Source organism: Vigna radiata, chromosome 9 (genome assembly GCF_000741045.1).
Source record: "Vigna radiata var. radiata cultivar VC1973A chromosome 9, Vradiata_ver6, whole genome shotgun sequence".
Lineage (NCBI taxonomy): Eukaryota > Viridiplantae > Streptophyta > Magnoliopsida > Fabales > Fabaceae > Vigna > Vigna radiata.
In genome coordinates, this window is record NC_028359.1 from 5801152 (window position 1) to 5817637 (window position 16486).

General features: G+C 33.2%; 3 protein-coding genes across 3 annotated transcripts; 2 read left to right on the plus strand and 1 right to left on the minus strand.

Moving 5' to 3' along the window:
- Positions 1 to 1351: 1351 nt before the first annotated feature.
- On the plus strand, positions 1352 to 4983 carry LOC106774092 (probable serine/threonine-protein kinase At1g01540). Its single transcript, XM_014660927.2, has 7 exons — positions 1352 to 2031; positions 2902 to 3006; positions 3095 to 3217; positions 3310 to 3480; positions 3759 to 3888; positions 3998 to 4207; positions 4512 to 4983. Exons 1-7 carry the CDS (start codon positions 1475 to 1477, stop codon positions 4680 to 4682), a joined length of 1467 nt encoding a protein of 488 aa, XP_014516413.1. The 5' UTR covers positions 1352 to 1474; the 3' UTR covers positions 4683 to 4983.
- A 5895-nt stretch (positions 4984 to 10878) lies between these two features.
- Positions 10879 to 14266, minus strand: LOC106774093 (ribosome biogenesis protein NSA2 homolog). Its single transcript, XM_014660928.2, has 9 exons — positions 14098 to 14266; positions 13891 to 14010; positions 13725 to 13792; positions 13345 to 13453; positions 13190 to 13258; positions 12331 to 12388; positions 11669 to 11904; positions 11495 to 11546; positions 10879 to 11401 (listed from the first exon to the last, which is right to left on the minus strand). Exons 1-9 carry the CDS (start codon positions 14098 to 14100, stop codon positions 11334 to 11336), a joined length of 783 nt encoding a protein of 260 aa, XP_014516414.1. The 5' UTR covers positions 14101 to 14266; the 3' UTR covers positions 10879 to 11333.
- Positions 14267 to 15210: 944 nt separating this feature from the next.
- Positions 15211 to 16254, plus strand: LOC111242548. Its single transcript, XM_022786321.1, has 2 exons — positions 15211 to 15692; positions 15753 to 16254. The coding sequence occupies exons 1-2, from the start codon at positions 15211 to 15213 to the stop codon at positions 16252 to 16254; spliced, it is 984 nt and encodes a 327-aa protein (XP_022642042.1).
- The last annotated feature ends 232 nt before the right edge of the window (positions 16255 to 16486 follow it).

Genomic DNA, 16486 nt, shown 5'->3' on the forward strand with positions numbered 1-16486 from the left:
TAGTGTAATTATATAATGAAAATTATTCACAACAATTTAAACATATTTTACATGTAGTTGTACAGTATTACTATTTTTAATATATCATTAGTAAATCCATCTTAAAAGCCATAATTATTTTGAAATACAAGTATATTAATTGACAAACTACTAAATCTATATACAAAAAAAATATACTTATGTAGCAGTATTTATTAACCACTAATAGTATAAAGCACCTTAAATTTACATTATCTCTATTTAAATCGAACAACTACAAACATTCATCTCATTCATTTACTTCAACTATATCTTCAAAATAATTTCTATAATATTCAACATTTGTATAAACTTTAACATGTTTAAATATCTACTGAAATTAATGTTTTTATTCATTTCTACAAAAATGCAACAACCTTATTTAACTAACAACATCAATTCTAAAAAGTACACGCTATTTAATTAATGTTAATACAAGTTACCTAAAAGAACTCAAATTCTAAATGTGTGATGTATATAAATATTGTTGTTATCAATAAGGATTAGTGGTATTTTGATATCACAATTTGTTTTAATTATTATTTGACTCTATCTCTCACTACTATATACTCTCTTAAAAATTAGCTTTTGATAAAGCCATTTTATGTTTGTAAAAATTATCAAATGGTATAAAATAATCTTTTTCCTATCAATAAACACCACTAATCATTGTTGCCTAACATCTTGTAATTTTACCATAATCAAAGTTATACTAAATAACATTTATTTAACAGAATTATTTTTTAAAATAGAAAAAAATTACTATGCTCGTACTATTTGATTATAAAAACTTCGTATTAAAGTCAATGTTTCACTTATAAATAAAATAACTTTATGTTTCACTTATTAAAGTACATTTTATCAAAATATAAAGAAAGCTAGTACTTTTTAAAATCCAGTAATTATTATTTCACTAAAACTTTAAAGAAAATATATTTAATATAACATAAGGGAGAAAAGTATAATTTTCTTAATATCATCTCTTCTTCCAAACAAACACATTTGAATTAGATAATTAACTAATTGAATTGAATTTGACCATCTGGGAACAATAAAGTTAATCTTTTTAAATAATACTCATGACAATTAAGATACGTTTCAACAATTCTTCTCTTTTCTCTTTAACATCTTTGAAAAAGATAAAAAATCCTAAAAGTTCTCCCATTTATTCATCTTAAATCTCAATACAAAATTAATTATAGTATTAATGATCTTACCTCGACAATTATACATAATACAATAATTACAAAATTCCCATTTTCAAATGCAATAATTACATTAAACCTTTTTTTTTTTCGAACAAAAACCAGACAAAAACAATATAAATAAGCAAACTCATCTTCTTGACTCTGTCTGTCTCTGAAATTTGTTCAAATGAACTTTCTTTAACTTCACTTTCCATTCCAAAACCAATGCCACCAATTTTCTAACAACACCACATCCTCTGTTTGCAGTCATGTCAGTGTATGACGCAGCTTTCGTCGACACACAGCTTTCCAAACGCACTTCCATCTTCGGCCTCCGTCTCTGGGTCGTCATCGGAATCCTTGTCGGATCCCTCATCGTCATCGTCCTCTTTTTCATCTCTCTCTGCCTCACATCCCGCCGCCGCCACCACCACAAAACTCCCCTCCGCCGCCGCGCCGCCGCCATCCCCACTCCGCCCATTTCCAAGGAAATCCTGGAGATCGTTCACGTTGCCCCGCCGCCAGACACCGTCAACCTCCCGCCTCCGAAGGCGGAGCCACGCGCCGCCGCCGTACTGTACTCCAGTGGGGAGAGCAGGGGAGCGGTGAGCCTGTGCGAAACGGCGTCGTCACTGGGGAGCGGGAGTGTGGGCCCCGAAGTGTCGCATCTCGGGTGGGGGAGGTGGTTCACGCTGAGGGAACTGGAAGCTGCGACTAATGGATTGTGTGAAGAGAACGTGATTGGTGAAGGTGGCTATGGAATTGTTTATCGTGGGTTGTTACCTGATGGAAACAAGGTTGCTGTCAAGAACCTTTTGAATAATAAGTATGTCTCTCTTCTTATTACATGCTTCAATTTTGCGTCATAATTGAATTCAGCTCAAGTGGGCTGAGCTACATGGATCGATCAATTCTTCGACTTGGTTAAAGATGAAATTTTTAGAGGGAATTACCGGGAAATTTATTTTATTTTTTTTGAGGTTTAATCTGGGTGGCTGAAAGAAAAATGAAGTTTCTCTGATCTGTGGTTGGGTCTCTGTGTTAAAGTAAAAGTGTCAGGGGAAATTCATGTGTATATATAATTTTTTTTTTCTTAATTTGCGTGTCTGGGGTTGAAATGTTCATGTGGTGTTTTTGAATCTGCATATGAGAAAGCTTTTTTCTTTTTGGTTTTAGGGTTGCGTTTTTTTAATTTGAATTTTTGGTGTTTTCAAAAAATAAAAAGAAATGCTTGGGTTGAGCTAAATGGATGCTTGTGCTAAGTTTGGAATGCAGCTTTACTTGCCTGAAGTGAAATATTCTTGTGGTGAACATTGATTGAATCTTTTCTTTTTATTTTTTATTTTTTTGCTTGTGTTCTCCTTCTGTTTTACTCTTGCTACTACTGTTTTTGTAATACTTTTTAACCTGCTTTCTTTTCTTGTTATCCTTGTCTTCTACTTCTGGGTGTTGTGTTGTAAAGTCGCTTACTTATGTGAAGAAAAGAATCGTTTTTCTTTTCGGCTCCTTGTTTGTTACTACTGAATTGATTATGTTGTCACTTTCAAGAGTTTTTGTAGAATCATACTTTGTTGAGGTTTTCCTATGAATTCCGTCTTTGGTTACTCACTCACTAACTGTAGGTGTATAGTGAAAAATAATGTGGTCTTGGATTTCTGTTTCTCTTACAAGTGATTTGTGTCTATCTCATTATCAGAGGCCAAGCTGAAAGAGAATTTAAAGTAGAGGTAGAAGCAATTGGTCGTGTGCGCCATAAGAATCTTGTTAGGTTGCTTGGATACTGTGTTGAGGGTGCTTACAGGTATTTTTCCAGTTTACTTTGAACATTGAAGATAGAAAGTTTGTTTGGTTTGAAGTTGTAACATTTGATGTATGTTTTTGTATCGCAGGATGCTTGTATATGAATATGTTGACAATGGGAATCTAGAACAGTGGCTGCACGGCGATGTTGGAGCTGTGAGCCCTATAACCTGGGATATCCGAATGAACATTATATTGGGCACAGCAAAAGGGTACTATATCAATGGTCTAATATGCATTCTGATATCCATTTCAGTGCTTGAAAGGCTTTGATCAAAGTGATTTCTTCTGTGTATCTTTTCAGACTGGCCTATCTTCATGAGGGTCTTGAACCGAAAGTTGTCCACAGAGACGTCAAATCGAGCAACATACTGCTTGATCGTCAATGGAACCCAAAGGTTTCTGATTTTGGGCTTGCCAAGCTTTTGTCTGCTGATCATAGTTATGTCACTACTCGAGTCATGGGAACCTTTGGGTTAGTATGGTTTAACTATGCTTTTTCCTATCTCTATTTTCTATTATAATTAGTTATCACTACCTCCATTCTCATATATAAGCAAAGAAAAACCAGCTTTGCTCATGTTAAGGAAAACAGGAAAGTGCATTAATTTTTACAATCATTAGATATTCTTCCTACAATGTCTTTTTCGTAAAACAAAAAATACATATTATACATGAAAAGCGAGGTAGTATTACTGAAATTCAAGGTCCATAACCACAATTAGTGATTCTCCTCTTTTTTCTTTTCTGCAGTTATGTTGCACCTGAGTATGCCTGCACTGGAATGCTGACTGAGAAGAGTGATGTGTATAGTTTTGGAATACTTATCATGGAAATAATTACAGGAAGAAGTCCTGTTGATTACAGTAGACCACAAGGAGAGGTTAGAAACATCACCAACACAGTCAACAGTTTTGAGATTGTTTCATTTTATTGTTGTCTGCATGGTTCTCTCTTGTTTCCCCTAACTGTGGAAGTTGGAATTCTTGCAGGTTAATTTGATAGAGTGGTTGAAAAGCATGGTTGCGAATCGAAAATCTGAGGAAGTAGTTGATCCTAAGATTGCTGAAAAGCCATCTTCAAGGGCTATTAAACGGGCTCTTTTGGTTGCTCTTCGATGTGTCGACCCTGATGCTGCAAAGAGGCCTAAAATAGGCCATGTTATCCACATGCTTGAGGCTGAGGACCTCTTATTCCGTGATGTATGTTCTTTCTTCTTTTCAAACTTTACATTGTACTTGACTCAACCAGCAAATTGAAGTCCAGATTTTCTACTGGGATTTTTGGTGTTGTCTTCTGCTGAACATTAAAAAATACACTGACGTTGGAATATTATAATTCTTTTTAATATATTTTAAAACATCAAAATAAGTGTCAATCATTATATTTTGAAGGCACAGTAGTGAGACAACACCAAAAATTCAGCAGAGAATCTAAATTCCAAAAATAAAGAATTCAGTTTTGCTGTAATCTGATGCTTATCTCTTTTGTTGTTCCTGTCTGTAGGAACGAAGGACTGAGGGAGAATCTTCCCGTTCCCACCGTGATTATCAACTGGAGCATAAAGGCTCAGGATTAGACAAAAGACAAACAGGTGGAGAAATCAACTCTCAGAGTGAAGATGACAGTTCTACCAGTAGTAGATATCACCATCATCAGCCCACTAGATGGAGATAATTGTAGCATGATAACTGAAAAGCAATGTGCCATATTATTTTTCTTGCTAGTAGTTTTGCTGATATTTATTTGTACTTTGATGATGAAAGAAGTAATTAGTCCCCTATTTGCATAATGTCCCCAGTTACCTACCTCAATCTGGGGAGTTCTTTTGTATACTCNGATTCATTACTATAGAATTCAAAATTATTTTGTGTTTCTGTTTGTTAGACAAAGTAGGATAAGCATTGCACAGTGGTAGCTCTTCCATGTGGTCAAAATATGTTATCAACCACCTTTGTCTCCCATATTTTGTTTCAAACACTGCATCCTGGTCCCATCCATATGTTAGAAAATTTAGCATTTTTTTAGTGTAATTGGTGGGTCCAGTTAGATGCTTCTGAGCAACAGGCCTACCATCCAGCTATCTTGATGGAAACAGTTTCAATCCATTAACATCATTGCCAACTTCATTATTGGATTGTTGTGATAAATGAACACGCNGTATCGTAATGAATATCAACTGTATCTTCAACTCTTTTTGCCATGAATGGCTTACATTTCCCAAATGNGATAACAGGCACTGATAGTATCGAAGTTGCAGAAACTTGGTCAAAGAATTAGGCTTCATTGTCAATGCCAAACTTGCCAGTGCATGAGCAACAGTGACTGGTGTCTGATTATTAGTGTATCTGGGGATACCCTTTTTTTGTCTCTTTCTCTATTCTTCAATGGTTAGTTAGTTTCTCATGACAAATTCTCCTTGAAATGCTTAAACCACTGTAACTNTTTCACACTGTTGATTCCCTTTCAAATGTTAATTTCTCTGTGCTTTGGAACCTGACATTGATTTGGATGAGTGATTATAATTTATAANCACTTACAAAGATTTGTCAAAAAGGCATTTTTCAAGCTCATTGATTATTGACTTTTTGTCAACTGTGGACCCTTTCAGAATAAACTAANATTTATCTGTTTATTCACCCCTGAAATTTCTTATTTGTTATTTTTATAACCTTTCATAGTATAAAATGGACAATCATAATATATTCTTTACCTTTCCAATATCATAAATATCCACCCAATTACGTGTTAGTAGCATCATTTGGAGATGAGCACTTTCATTGTTCTTCTTTTTGCCTTAATCTCAGAAGTCGCTTTCTTGCAGAAATTGATATATACACAGTTAGCTGTTGGTGCTAACTGCTACAACCTGTTAAAGCTTTATGGAACAACAACAGTGTACTTTGCTTCATGTCAAATGTTACAGCATTAGAAAAAAAAATTACAACTTCTACATATAGTTACAGAAATAATTTTTAAAAAGAGTAAATCTTTGTTGCAAAAATATATTATCTCTATATCTTGATCACAAGAGACAACTCTTTTAGACACTAAAACTTCAATTTTCCACCCAAAGTCATGAATTGTGGGTTGAAGAAGCTTGCATCCATGTGGTATTATTAATGGCTCTCTTCTTTCCCTGCATGCACATGAATATATATATACATCAGAACATCATAAGTAATACTGTATTAATATATGATTGAGATTCACTCTTTTATACTTTACACTTTTATCTCGTTTATTTTTTTTATACAAAATCACACATTCAAAGCTAAAGTTTAAACCATATAAGAAGTTTGAAACAATGTCACAATGACTCATTCATGACACTTCAATATGTCATATTATATAACATGCTAAAGCCATAAATGGTTTGTCTCTGTGATTCAAAGCTTCTAGTCAAATGGATCAAGGAAAAATTCTGTCAGCACGTTAGAAGAAGTACCATGTTTTAAATTTCGAACCACTAAAATAACAGAAAAAAATTTCAGAAGCTGTCGGAAAGAAGAGTCCATGCAAGACAGATTCAGTTTAAGAAGAAGAAAAAAAATACTTATTTATAAATAATGACAGCAGCATCGATCATATTATTTTACTTTAAAAGTGTGCTTGTGTACGTAACCTGAATATGATATGATAAGTTTAGATATTTTTGAAACTCTTCTAAAGGCAGCATTCACGAGAATCTTGTATGTTCAACCTTGAGATTTAATTATATTTTTTAAAACCAGCATTTTTCTCAAGTAGCAGATAAGAATTAATATCAAAGATCCACGTTTGGTTCCATAATATTTTATACATTTTATGAGTATAAAACAGACAAGTTGAAGTTTTTTTTATTTGAAGTGATTAAGTGCTCCAACTTGTGAGTGCACATGCTTAGCTTCTGTGAAGATATATGTATTGACAGAGAAAAGAGGGAAGAGACAAAAAGATTATGTGGTTTCTACTTTCTATAATAAACAAAACACCATTTCTTTACAATGTCTGCAAGAAAGTGCTATGTACTTATATTCTATTCAATTTGCAGTCGTGATGTAAGATTATGTCAAAGAAATGATGTTATATTCTTAATAGCATTCTCTCTTTACCTCTTTTGTGGAAATTTAGAAACTGATACGTCACTTTCTTGGTCTGCTCTATTCAGTTTAAACTTTTATCAGGAAAAAGGAAACACGATGGAGTAACCAATATGTTTTTTTTTTTTTTCAATTAATAGCCGTTTATAATAGGAAAAACTACTTTAATAACTCTTTTTTCCAACATTTTTTATAATGTATATATAAAAGTTTATGATTGGTCTATTTCAAATATTTTTTTAAACATAAACTTAAACAGACTAATAAAATGATGATACGTGTTTTATTATAAAAAATTTATTAAAAAAAGTTGTCAAAATATCATTGTTTTTTATAATATTATCTTGGGTTAAATATATTTTTAATCATTAATTTAAATATAAAATTAAAACTTATTGTTTTTTTTAATTTTGATATATTTTTATTTTGAAATTTAAAAAATAACAAATATAAATTTTTGTGTATATTGTTCTGATGTGTTAAATATGTTTTAAATTAATGTTTTAACTATTTATACTATTTAATATATTTTAATTTATATATTAGTGTACCATTTATCAACTAAAAATATTAAAGTTATTAAATTAAAAGAACAATATTCATTTATTTTTTAAAATTTAAAATTTAAATTATATTAATATTAAGACAAAAATATATTTTAATTTTATGTTTGGAGATAAAAATATATTTAATTTTTTTTTCTCCAAAAATAAGAAAAGAAGCAGACAGATCCAAGATTTATGCAGGATCTGTTTGTGGAGATATTTAGTTAATCTAGGAATTGTATATTATTTTTCTCTTGGGTAAGACAAAAATGAGGGTTGATTGTGTGGTCCATGTTTGAAGTTGAGATAATCCATTATCCATAAAAATCAGAGAGAAAGAAAATTATAATGTGGTTAGTTTTATTCTTCCTAAAGAGGATTATTTTTTTACTATAGAGTAAGTATAGCCTTAGTAGGTATGTAACTTGTTTTGCTATTTAATTTAATATTATTTTTTTAATTTCATGTCATTAATTAAAGACATTGTAATAATCATTGGTTAAATAGAAATAAACAAAAAATTCTTTATTTGATTCAAATATGAAGATATTTGAAACCAAATGAAAAATGTAAAAAGAAAGATGAAGACAACAAACATGGGTGGGATATCTTATAGATTACAAATAGAATATCGATTGTTATAAGAGTTTTAAAATATTATATGTGTTTCTTAGAATATTTTTTCAATTTTTTTTTTCTTATTTAATATGAGACTTTATACTCATATTTACATTTAAACATTTTTCTCTTTTAGAATGGGTTTTTTTTCATATAGTATATATTGTAGCAAATATATTTTATTTATGAATATTTAACGGTGACCCTTTAAATATAATATAATTAAATGCACCGACATTTTATGCTGATTGGTTGTTTTACGTTGAAAATCTTGGAGAAGAAACGTTGTAAGAAGGACTTGTGAGGATGAAGATTCCTAAGCTAAATATGTTTCAGCACCTGTGAGTCTATAAAATATTAGTTACACATACAGGAACAGAAGATTAATTACTATAAAGTTTTTTTTTTTAAAAAAAAAAAGTCTTGTTTACAAAAAAATTAAATTGAATTAGAAACTCAAATAAAAATTATAGGTGAAATAGAAAAGACGTAGTAGTCACGATTTTTTAATTCAGAACTAAATTAAATTTCTTTGGATTTCTTGTTTTTCTTGCATGCTAGATTAGAAGAAAATAAAACTAAAATTATTCTTTAATGTGCTCCTAAATTTTAGTTACACTAATCAAATCTAAACTTTTGATCAACCATACATTTTTGTACTGTTTTAATATTATTAGTTGCAATGAGATGATATTCTATATTGACATAATTAGTAGACCAACAACAAGAAACATAATTAATGAAATTTGATATTGTGACATTAAGAAAATTTAAAAATCATGATCGTTCAAAATAGAAGTACTTTGCAACTGTTGTGTCAATTTTGATGCTAATAATTGCATTGTAAATATGATTTGTATTTACACAAGATAGATATCTAAATATGTGTACGATTTGAAATTTAAGGTCTTATTCACTTGAATAGATTTGGAGAAGAGTAATTAAGAGGATTTGAAGGTAATTTTTTTTTTTTTTGTTTATTTGAATAAATTTGAAGGTAAGTGAAAATAAATTTGAAAGTAAAATTTGTGAGAATTAGTGTAGGATTTAATTTATGTGACAGATTAAAAAAAATTACTTTCAAATCTATTCAAATAAACAATAAAAAAATTTATCATCAAATCCTCTCAATTACTTTCTTCCAAATCCACTCAAGTGAACAAGTCCTAAGTGTGGATTGATATAAAAAATGGAAAGGAAGAAGAGAAAAATTTGTAGTTTGAAAATTTTTTTGTTCTTGATTTTGGATTAGGAAAAAGTGTTGAAGAGTGTGGCTTTAAATGCAGTCAAGGATAGAAATGAAGAAGAAAAGTAGTGTTAGGTCATCTTCCTACGTTGTATTGTTCAACATGTGACATGTCATTGTCAACACCATTGTCTCTCTTTCAACTTCTATAACGACAATTAGCACCAAAATGTAGTGGTTAGGTCCAACACAATTAAATCAGACCCACATTCACTCCTACAAAACTACAAATAAGTTGGTCATCTTTCACTCGCTCCTCCTCACAATCATTTATTTCAACATTTGGATTTGGTTTATGATTGGAGATCTTCACATTGTTTACCAACGATTATCACTATTCGCCTTCATTAAGGATTTTGTGGGATCAAATGATCACTCACTTCACCAGCATAATAATAAAAGAAAATTGGTATCTATTGCAGTGGTAAAATCTTGTCACCTCTAATTTTGGAGTGTCTTGAGAAGTATATATAAAGAAAATTGAGTAAAATGTTATTTCAACTTTATTCGGTTGAAATTTTATTAAGTGATTATTCAACTTGAATTTGAAATATAATTAGTTTATGTATTTGCATCGATGTTCACAATCAAGCTTGAGTTGCTACAAGTTCACGGGTCTAAATGACGCCAGAACAAATATACACCTAAATTTTGTAACATGTTCATATATAATTGGGATGAGTCACTCCCTTGCACAATGATTTTTCTTTTCTAAAGTTCTCTGTTTTCGGTTCCTTGTCGCAATATTTTAACATACTTATTGACTACTAGAAATTGAGGGTCCATATTATTTTATGCCATCTGATACTATTCTTTATATATATATATATATATATATATATAATTCTCTTTATGGCTTTGCAACATCTCGTGACATTGGAGTATTGAATTTAATTCCTAAATGATGAGATTCCTTAATGAATTGAGCAGTTAGAATCATTGGTTACTATTTAAGATATCATAATCATTGTTAGTGTACTTCACACCATTTTTTCTTGCACACTTTTCATTCTAAAAAATTCAGTTCAATCTGGCATGGAAAGTGCATGGAGATTCTGTCCAATTTGACAGAAATAACATTCACTCATTTCACAAATATTGCACATTCCAGGTTTCCACAAAAGAGCAGGGCTACTGGCATTCTTTTAACGTACTTACCAATATTTTTCATCGCATAAAAACCTAATTTAATTAATAATCCTCTTTTCAAGTACTGATTTTTAAAAACAAACAATTTTTCTAGGAAAAAATCAACAGCAACGTAACTGGCGATAGTTTCCTTGCACTCTCTTGAAAAGCAACACCCTTCTGACCCTAAAAAAACGGCATATTCGAATAGAAAGACTTATCATTCATTCCTTCGGATAGGCTACAAAAGTTTGTCATGACGAATTGAAAGGTCCAAATTGTGTAAAATGTTTGTTTGGTACATCCATTAGGAAAAGTACATAAATAAATTTTGGCAATTGGCAATAAATAATATAAATTTGTGCCATAACATATAAATGCAGCTACCTAAAATGTCTAGTCTTGCAGATGAAGTATATAAATTCATCCGACCTGTCTGACTCTTGTACAACAGTTACCTCAAAATGTCAAGTGCTAGAACTGATCATTAGCATTGACTATCCAAAGAATAATAGAACATGTCAGTATCGCAATCTGATAAAAAAAATGCTTTCACTGTTTCCCCAGACAAAGTCTCAGGCCCCGGCAAAGGTTGGACAACTTTCCGCGAACATTGGTTGTGGTGATGCAGTCATAGCATAAGACAGCAAAAAGCATAGGATTAGAACTTTGACCACCGCGTTTGAAGTCAAGTCAGATCAGTATGACCTTAAACAAGCAACACAGCATTTATACAACCATCATTTTCGGGATTATTGGTAACCTGAGCATATTTACCTGCATTCACAGCAAATAAAAAATCGTGTCAATTTCAGACTTTTCAGTTGAAAATCCAGTCCACAGTGATAAAACAAAAATATATGTATTTACCCCACACAACTTTTCCCGCAGGTGTGACAAGGCCAAGTTCACTGACATTCACCTGAATTACATTAAGCAGTGAAATAAGAAACCCAGTTTCATGGAGTTATCAGCGATCAGAAAGAAAAAAAAAAGTCAAATTGAGATCCACTAATAGATTAGAAGAGAATGAAATATAAATACCTCAATTATAGTTCCCTTGGTCATAACACCAAGAGAGGTGTACATAGGGCCGTTAGGGTTTTTCTTTACTCCAATTATTTCTAGATTAAACGTGCATTTAAGTTCTGGATGAGTGACATGGGCCTTGGTGAACCGCAAACCTGTTGGACGAATGAATCTCTCATACTTTGGAGGCTTCCTGGTAAAACCAGGCCCAACAAATGTTGCCTTAGTAACCATCCTCTTCCATTGCTTGGCTGCAAAATGGTGAATCATGCACTATCAGATCTGCTTCAGGAATGACCATTATATTTTTTTGTCTAATACTGTAATAGTGCTCATAAGTCATGATGAACTACTAGACTGTAAAAACAATGACATGAAAACACCTTCCCAAACAAGATAGAGATTTCTCTAATCATTTAATGAAATAACAGAACACAATTAAAGTAAAGATTTCAAGTACTCAATATTCTCCACCTATTCAAGCAAATAATGCAAGAATGAACTATGAATCATACACAAGGATGATTTGTAAAAAGATACCAACGACAATAATAAGATGTAACTAAATAACAATTTTATACCAAATTAATCAAGTGATACCAATAAGGTAAACAAAACAAAGAAATTAAAAAACCGAAGCTGGATATTAACTTTCGACAGATAAATATGATACTTACTCTTTCTTTTACCAGTACGGACCACTTTGAACATTTCATCTTCAGCCACAGGACGAACCTGAAGAAATGAAGAATGCATACATTCATGTAAAAAAAGAAAGGAACATATGGAAAAACTATGGAAAGCAGAGTATGCAATTGTTTAGAAAAGCCAAAAGCAGAGGATGCAATGGCCAGAAAGGAAAATACTGGGAGATGCTGGAAACGTTGCCAAAGATGAGTAACTGTTCAAGGTAAAGTAGAACGGTGGGTTCTACCACATAATAGTCTGTGCAAGTGACTCGGAACATAGGATTGCAGTTCTGACTCATCAACGGAGGGGGGTAAAATCTCAAATTTCCCTGCCAAAACAGCCCTAACTGTTTCTGTTTCATGGTTCAGATAGGCTATTCGTGACTCACTCCAATAGCCCCTGCTCCAGCTGCCGTTTTACATAATTTTTTCCACTATCACAGCTAAGAAAGCTACTATTCAATTTTAGTAGCACGCACCAGCCCTACACAACATAATTCCAAAATAGCTCTACTATCTCACACTATTGAGTATTGACAACCATGCTCTAACCAAGCAGGAACCAGTAACCACAATCAATAATTCTTCTCTTACAGTGTGTACTTATTCTCACAGCACATTTCACTTTCCCTCTCTATACATCTATAGGTTTACTTGAAGCCAATTTCAATTGGGACTAAGTTTTTAGACTTTTCTTAAAGTGCAAAAGGATAATACTTTTTTATTAAAAATTTTATCCAAAGTTTACTTAATGCATGAAGAGCACAGGTTCTGTGACAGGTGGTCAATAAATTTCAACAGAGGTCTTTAAAATCATCCATGCAAAAAGTATCAAATGCAATCTTACCTTGGGTAGAGGAACATCCCACTTTCCAGCCTTCTCTTTCCTCTTTTGCTTAATGGTGTTGCTGAGAACCTAAAATGAGAAATTCAATTTAGATGACTTCCGCGAAAAGAAATCACGAATCAAAATTACCATTCAATAATTCACGTGAATCATGCCTTTGCTCTGGTCGTGTTATCACGATCCAGAAGATAAGCAGGAACGGCTCCATCTTGAACATTATCATCAGCTTTGCGCCTGGATGTTGACTCTTCATGCATAGCCAAACTGTCAACCACAACGAATTATCTCATAAACTTAACAACTATCAAGCTAGTTATCTAACATCAATCAAAAAATCTTAAATAAATATATCAATGAAAACAATCTAGACAAGAACATGTTTTTACATCGACGAAAAAAAAAAATGCAGCACATTAACTACTAAAACGCTCCCCCCATGTCAGCAACCACAAAATAGCATACATCATAAACGAATACAGAAAATTAGTCCACACGAAAATGTAAAATAAAAGCTGTAAAAAGAGAAAATTCTCACGTCTTCTTCATCTGCGCCTTTTCAGCATAATTTTTTTTGGCAATAATCTTCCCTTTGATACCAAGGGCCTGTTCCACACGAATTAAAAACAAAAAAAATCAATTAGATTCGTGAGAATACAACCACATAACTCAAATTCCAAATTCCAAATAAAAAGCAGCAAAACCTTCTGAGCCATTGCGGAGCGCTTGTGAACTTGCCGAGCCTCTTTCTTGCGCTTGCGCTCGAAGTGATCGAGGCGGTAGCCATAGTCTCTTCGGTGACGCTCTATGTAGTCCCCTTGCGGCTACAATTACAAAAAACGGGATCAGAAAATGCATGCCAGGGATTTCGAAAAACGCAAAAAAGGTTTAAGTGAAGTTGATGAACGAACCATGGTTACGACGGCGACCCGGTTTTCCAATCGGAGAAAGGATGAACAAACAGAAAGGATTCAGCGTCGCCCTAAGCTGCTTGTCGGGCGAGTATAGGGGTTTATGTCTTAGAATCTAAGGCCGTGGGATACAGAATTGGGTTCAAATGGATACAAGATTATAGTTCGGCTTACAGTTGGGCTTCCAATAGGGCCTTAAGTGTTACAGTAAATAAACTTTCGCTTTTTTCCTTCATTCTCAAATAAGAAAGTTTCGTTTTTTTTAGATTCTACAATTTATAGGTAATGTTTAAAAGTTAAGAGTGACGTCTAAAAATAAAAATTAATAGGAATTTTTATAATTAATTTGATGATAAAATAAAAAGATAAAGAATCTTTAAAATAAATAAAAAGTTATTCTGATGGAAAATATGATAAAAAGGAAATAAATGCGATCATATTATAAAAAAGATGAAATATGATGGAAGTGTTAAAGATGTAAATCTAAACTGACTTATATGCGTTTTGCTGTTAGTTTGACATTCAGTGTAAGTGTATAAATACACTACTTTTCTGATTAAATGAAACAACTTGTTTCCATAACTTTGTGTCTACCATTACTTTATTCACGTTCTCTTTGTATGTTCTCTCTGACTTCACTCCACGCTCACACCCACGCTATCAGTGGTATCAGGAGCATCAGGTTTCTAAACCTGGGAGGTGTCTTCAAGCAAAGAAATTCTGCAGCAAAAAAGGATTCACGTTGAGAAGATGGCGGGGTTGATTCAGAACAGTCTACCAATGTTCGACGACAAGAACTTTGAAGATTGGTGCGTGAAGATGGATGCCATCCCGGGCTTCCATGAGATCGATGAAATTGTCAAGGTTGAGTTTAAAGAACCTGCAAAGAATGATACAGAAGAAACCAAGAAAGCGTATAAAGAGAATAAGAAATTGGATTGTAAGGCACGAACGATCTTGCATCAATGTATCTCGGTGGCGATATTCCAGAAAGTGTCAAAGGCGACAACGGCCAAAGAAACGTGGGAGATCTTACAAGACGGGTATGGAACTGCTGGAAATATAAAAGAGATTACGCTACAGTCACTACGGCGGTAGTATGAGCTCCTAAACATGGGGGAACAAGAAACCATTGAAGGTTACATCGGCAGAATCCAAGTGATTGTCAACGTAATGCGTGCATGCGACAAAATAGTCAAAGATAAGAAGATAGTTCATAAGATTTTACGTACGTTAACGCTCCAGTACGACCACATTGTCGTGGCGATTGTAGAAAGTAGAGATTTGGAGAAAATGAAAGTCGAAGAATTGCAAAACTCACTTGAAGCTCACGAACAACGATTGCTAGAAAGGAAAGCCGTAGAACAAGATGCAACACCGAGCACTTGCCAGGCATTACAAGCGAAAGTCCAGAAGGGTCGTGAAACTGGCAGAGGAAGAGGCAAACGAGGTGGTCGTGGAGGTCGAAATGGAGGAAGATTCATTAATAGCACTGAACAAAACAAAGGTGAGAACAACATCAAACACGGGAATAACAGAGGCCGAGGGAAACCCAGAGGAATAGGAGGTAGGAAAAGTGTTGACAGAAGAAATGTGTAATGTTACACGTGTAGCAAATTTGGCCACTATTGCTATGAGTGTTGGCATAATGAAAGCAACAAGAAAAAAGACAACAACGAAGCTAATCTTGTGAAGGATGAACCAAAATCCGACTCAGACCACGTGATACTGGTGACAGTTGCAACACATGGCAAGATTGGAAAAGATCAGAGAACAACATATAAAGATCTCATGCAGCAAACATACAAGAAAGCAGACAGGTGTGAAAAAGAAATGAAGTGCGTGAAATATGTGTCTGTTGGTGAGAAAGAAAACCATGCAGAACAAGAGATGTCGTGGTACCTGGATACAGGTTGCTCCAACCACATGACAGATAATCGAATATGGCTTCTTGATCTTGACATAAGTGTCAAAAGCATGATCCGATTCGCTGACAACAACACCATTCAAGCTGAAGGGGTAGGAAAAATTCTGATTAAAGGCAAAGATGGAAAGTCTGTATACATGCACAATGTCCTTTACGTGCCCTTGATGAAGAGTAATCTTCTTAGCCTAGGTCAACTACTTGAAAAAGGCTTTACCATGAAAATGCAGTAGAAGCACATCGAGGTCTTCGACAAGAAACAATATATTCAAAGCACCGGTTGCAAGAAATCGAACATTTAAAGTAAATTTGAACGCAACAGAAATCCAATGTATGTTTGCAACAAATGTTGAAGAGGAATGGCTATGGCACTATCGTTTTGGACATCTAAATTTCATAAGTTTGTGCCAACTAAAGGGTAAAGACCTTGTGAAAGGAATTCCTAAATTTGCTGCACCAAACAAG

Excerpts from the sequence above, each read along its gene's own strand:
- LOC106774092 (XM_014660927.2), top strand. The coding sequence starts at position 1,475 with ATGTCAGTGTATGACGCAGCTTTCGTCGACACACAGCTTTCCAAACGC. Across the intron at positions 3,007-3,094 it reads TGTGTTGAGGGTGCTTACAG|GATGCTTGTATATGAATATG; the intron begins GTATTTTTCCAG and ends TTTGTATCGCAG. Across the intron at positions 3,218-3,309 it reads ATATTGGGCACAGCAAAAGG|ACTGGCCTATCTTCATGAGG; the intron begins GTACTATATCAA and ends GTATCTTTTCAG.
- LOC106774093 (XM_014660928.2), bottom strand. Across the intron at positions 13,454-13,724 it reads AAGGCGCAGATGAAGAAGAC|TTTGGCTATGCATGAAGAGT; the intron begins GTGAGAATTTTC and ends TGTGGTTGACAG. Across the intron at positions 11,402-11,494 it reads TGCGGGAAAAGTTGTGTGGG|GTAAATATGCTCAGGTTACC; the intron begins GTAAATACATAT and ends CTGTGAATGCAG.
- LOC111242548 (XM_022786321.1), top strand. The coding sequence starts at position 15,211 with ATGGGGGAACAAGAAACCATTGAAGGTTACATCGGCAGAATCCAAGTG. Across the intron at positions 15,693-15,752 it reads AGTGTTGACAGAAGAAATGT|CAACAAGAAAAAAGACAACA; the intron begins GTAATGTTACAC and ends GCATAATGAAAG.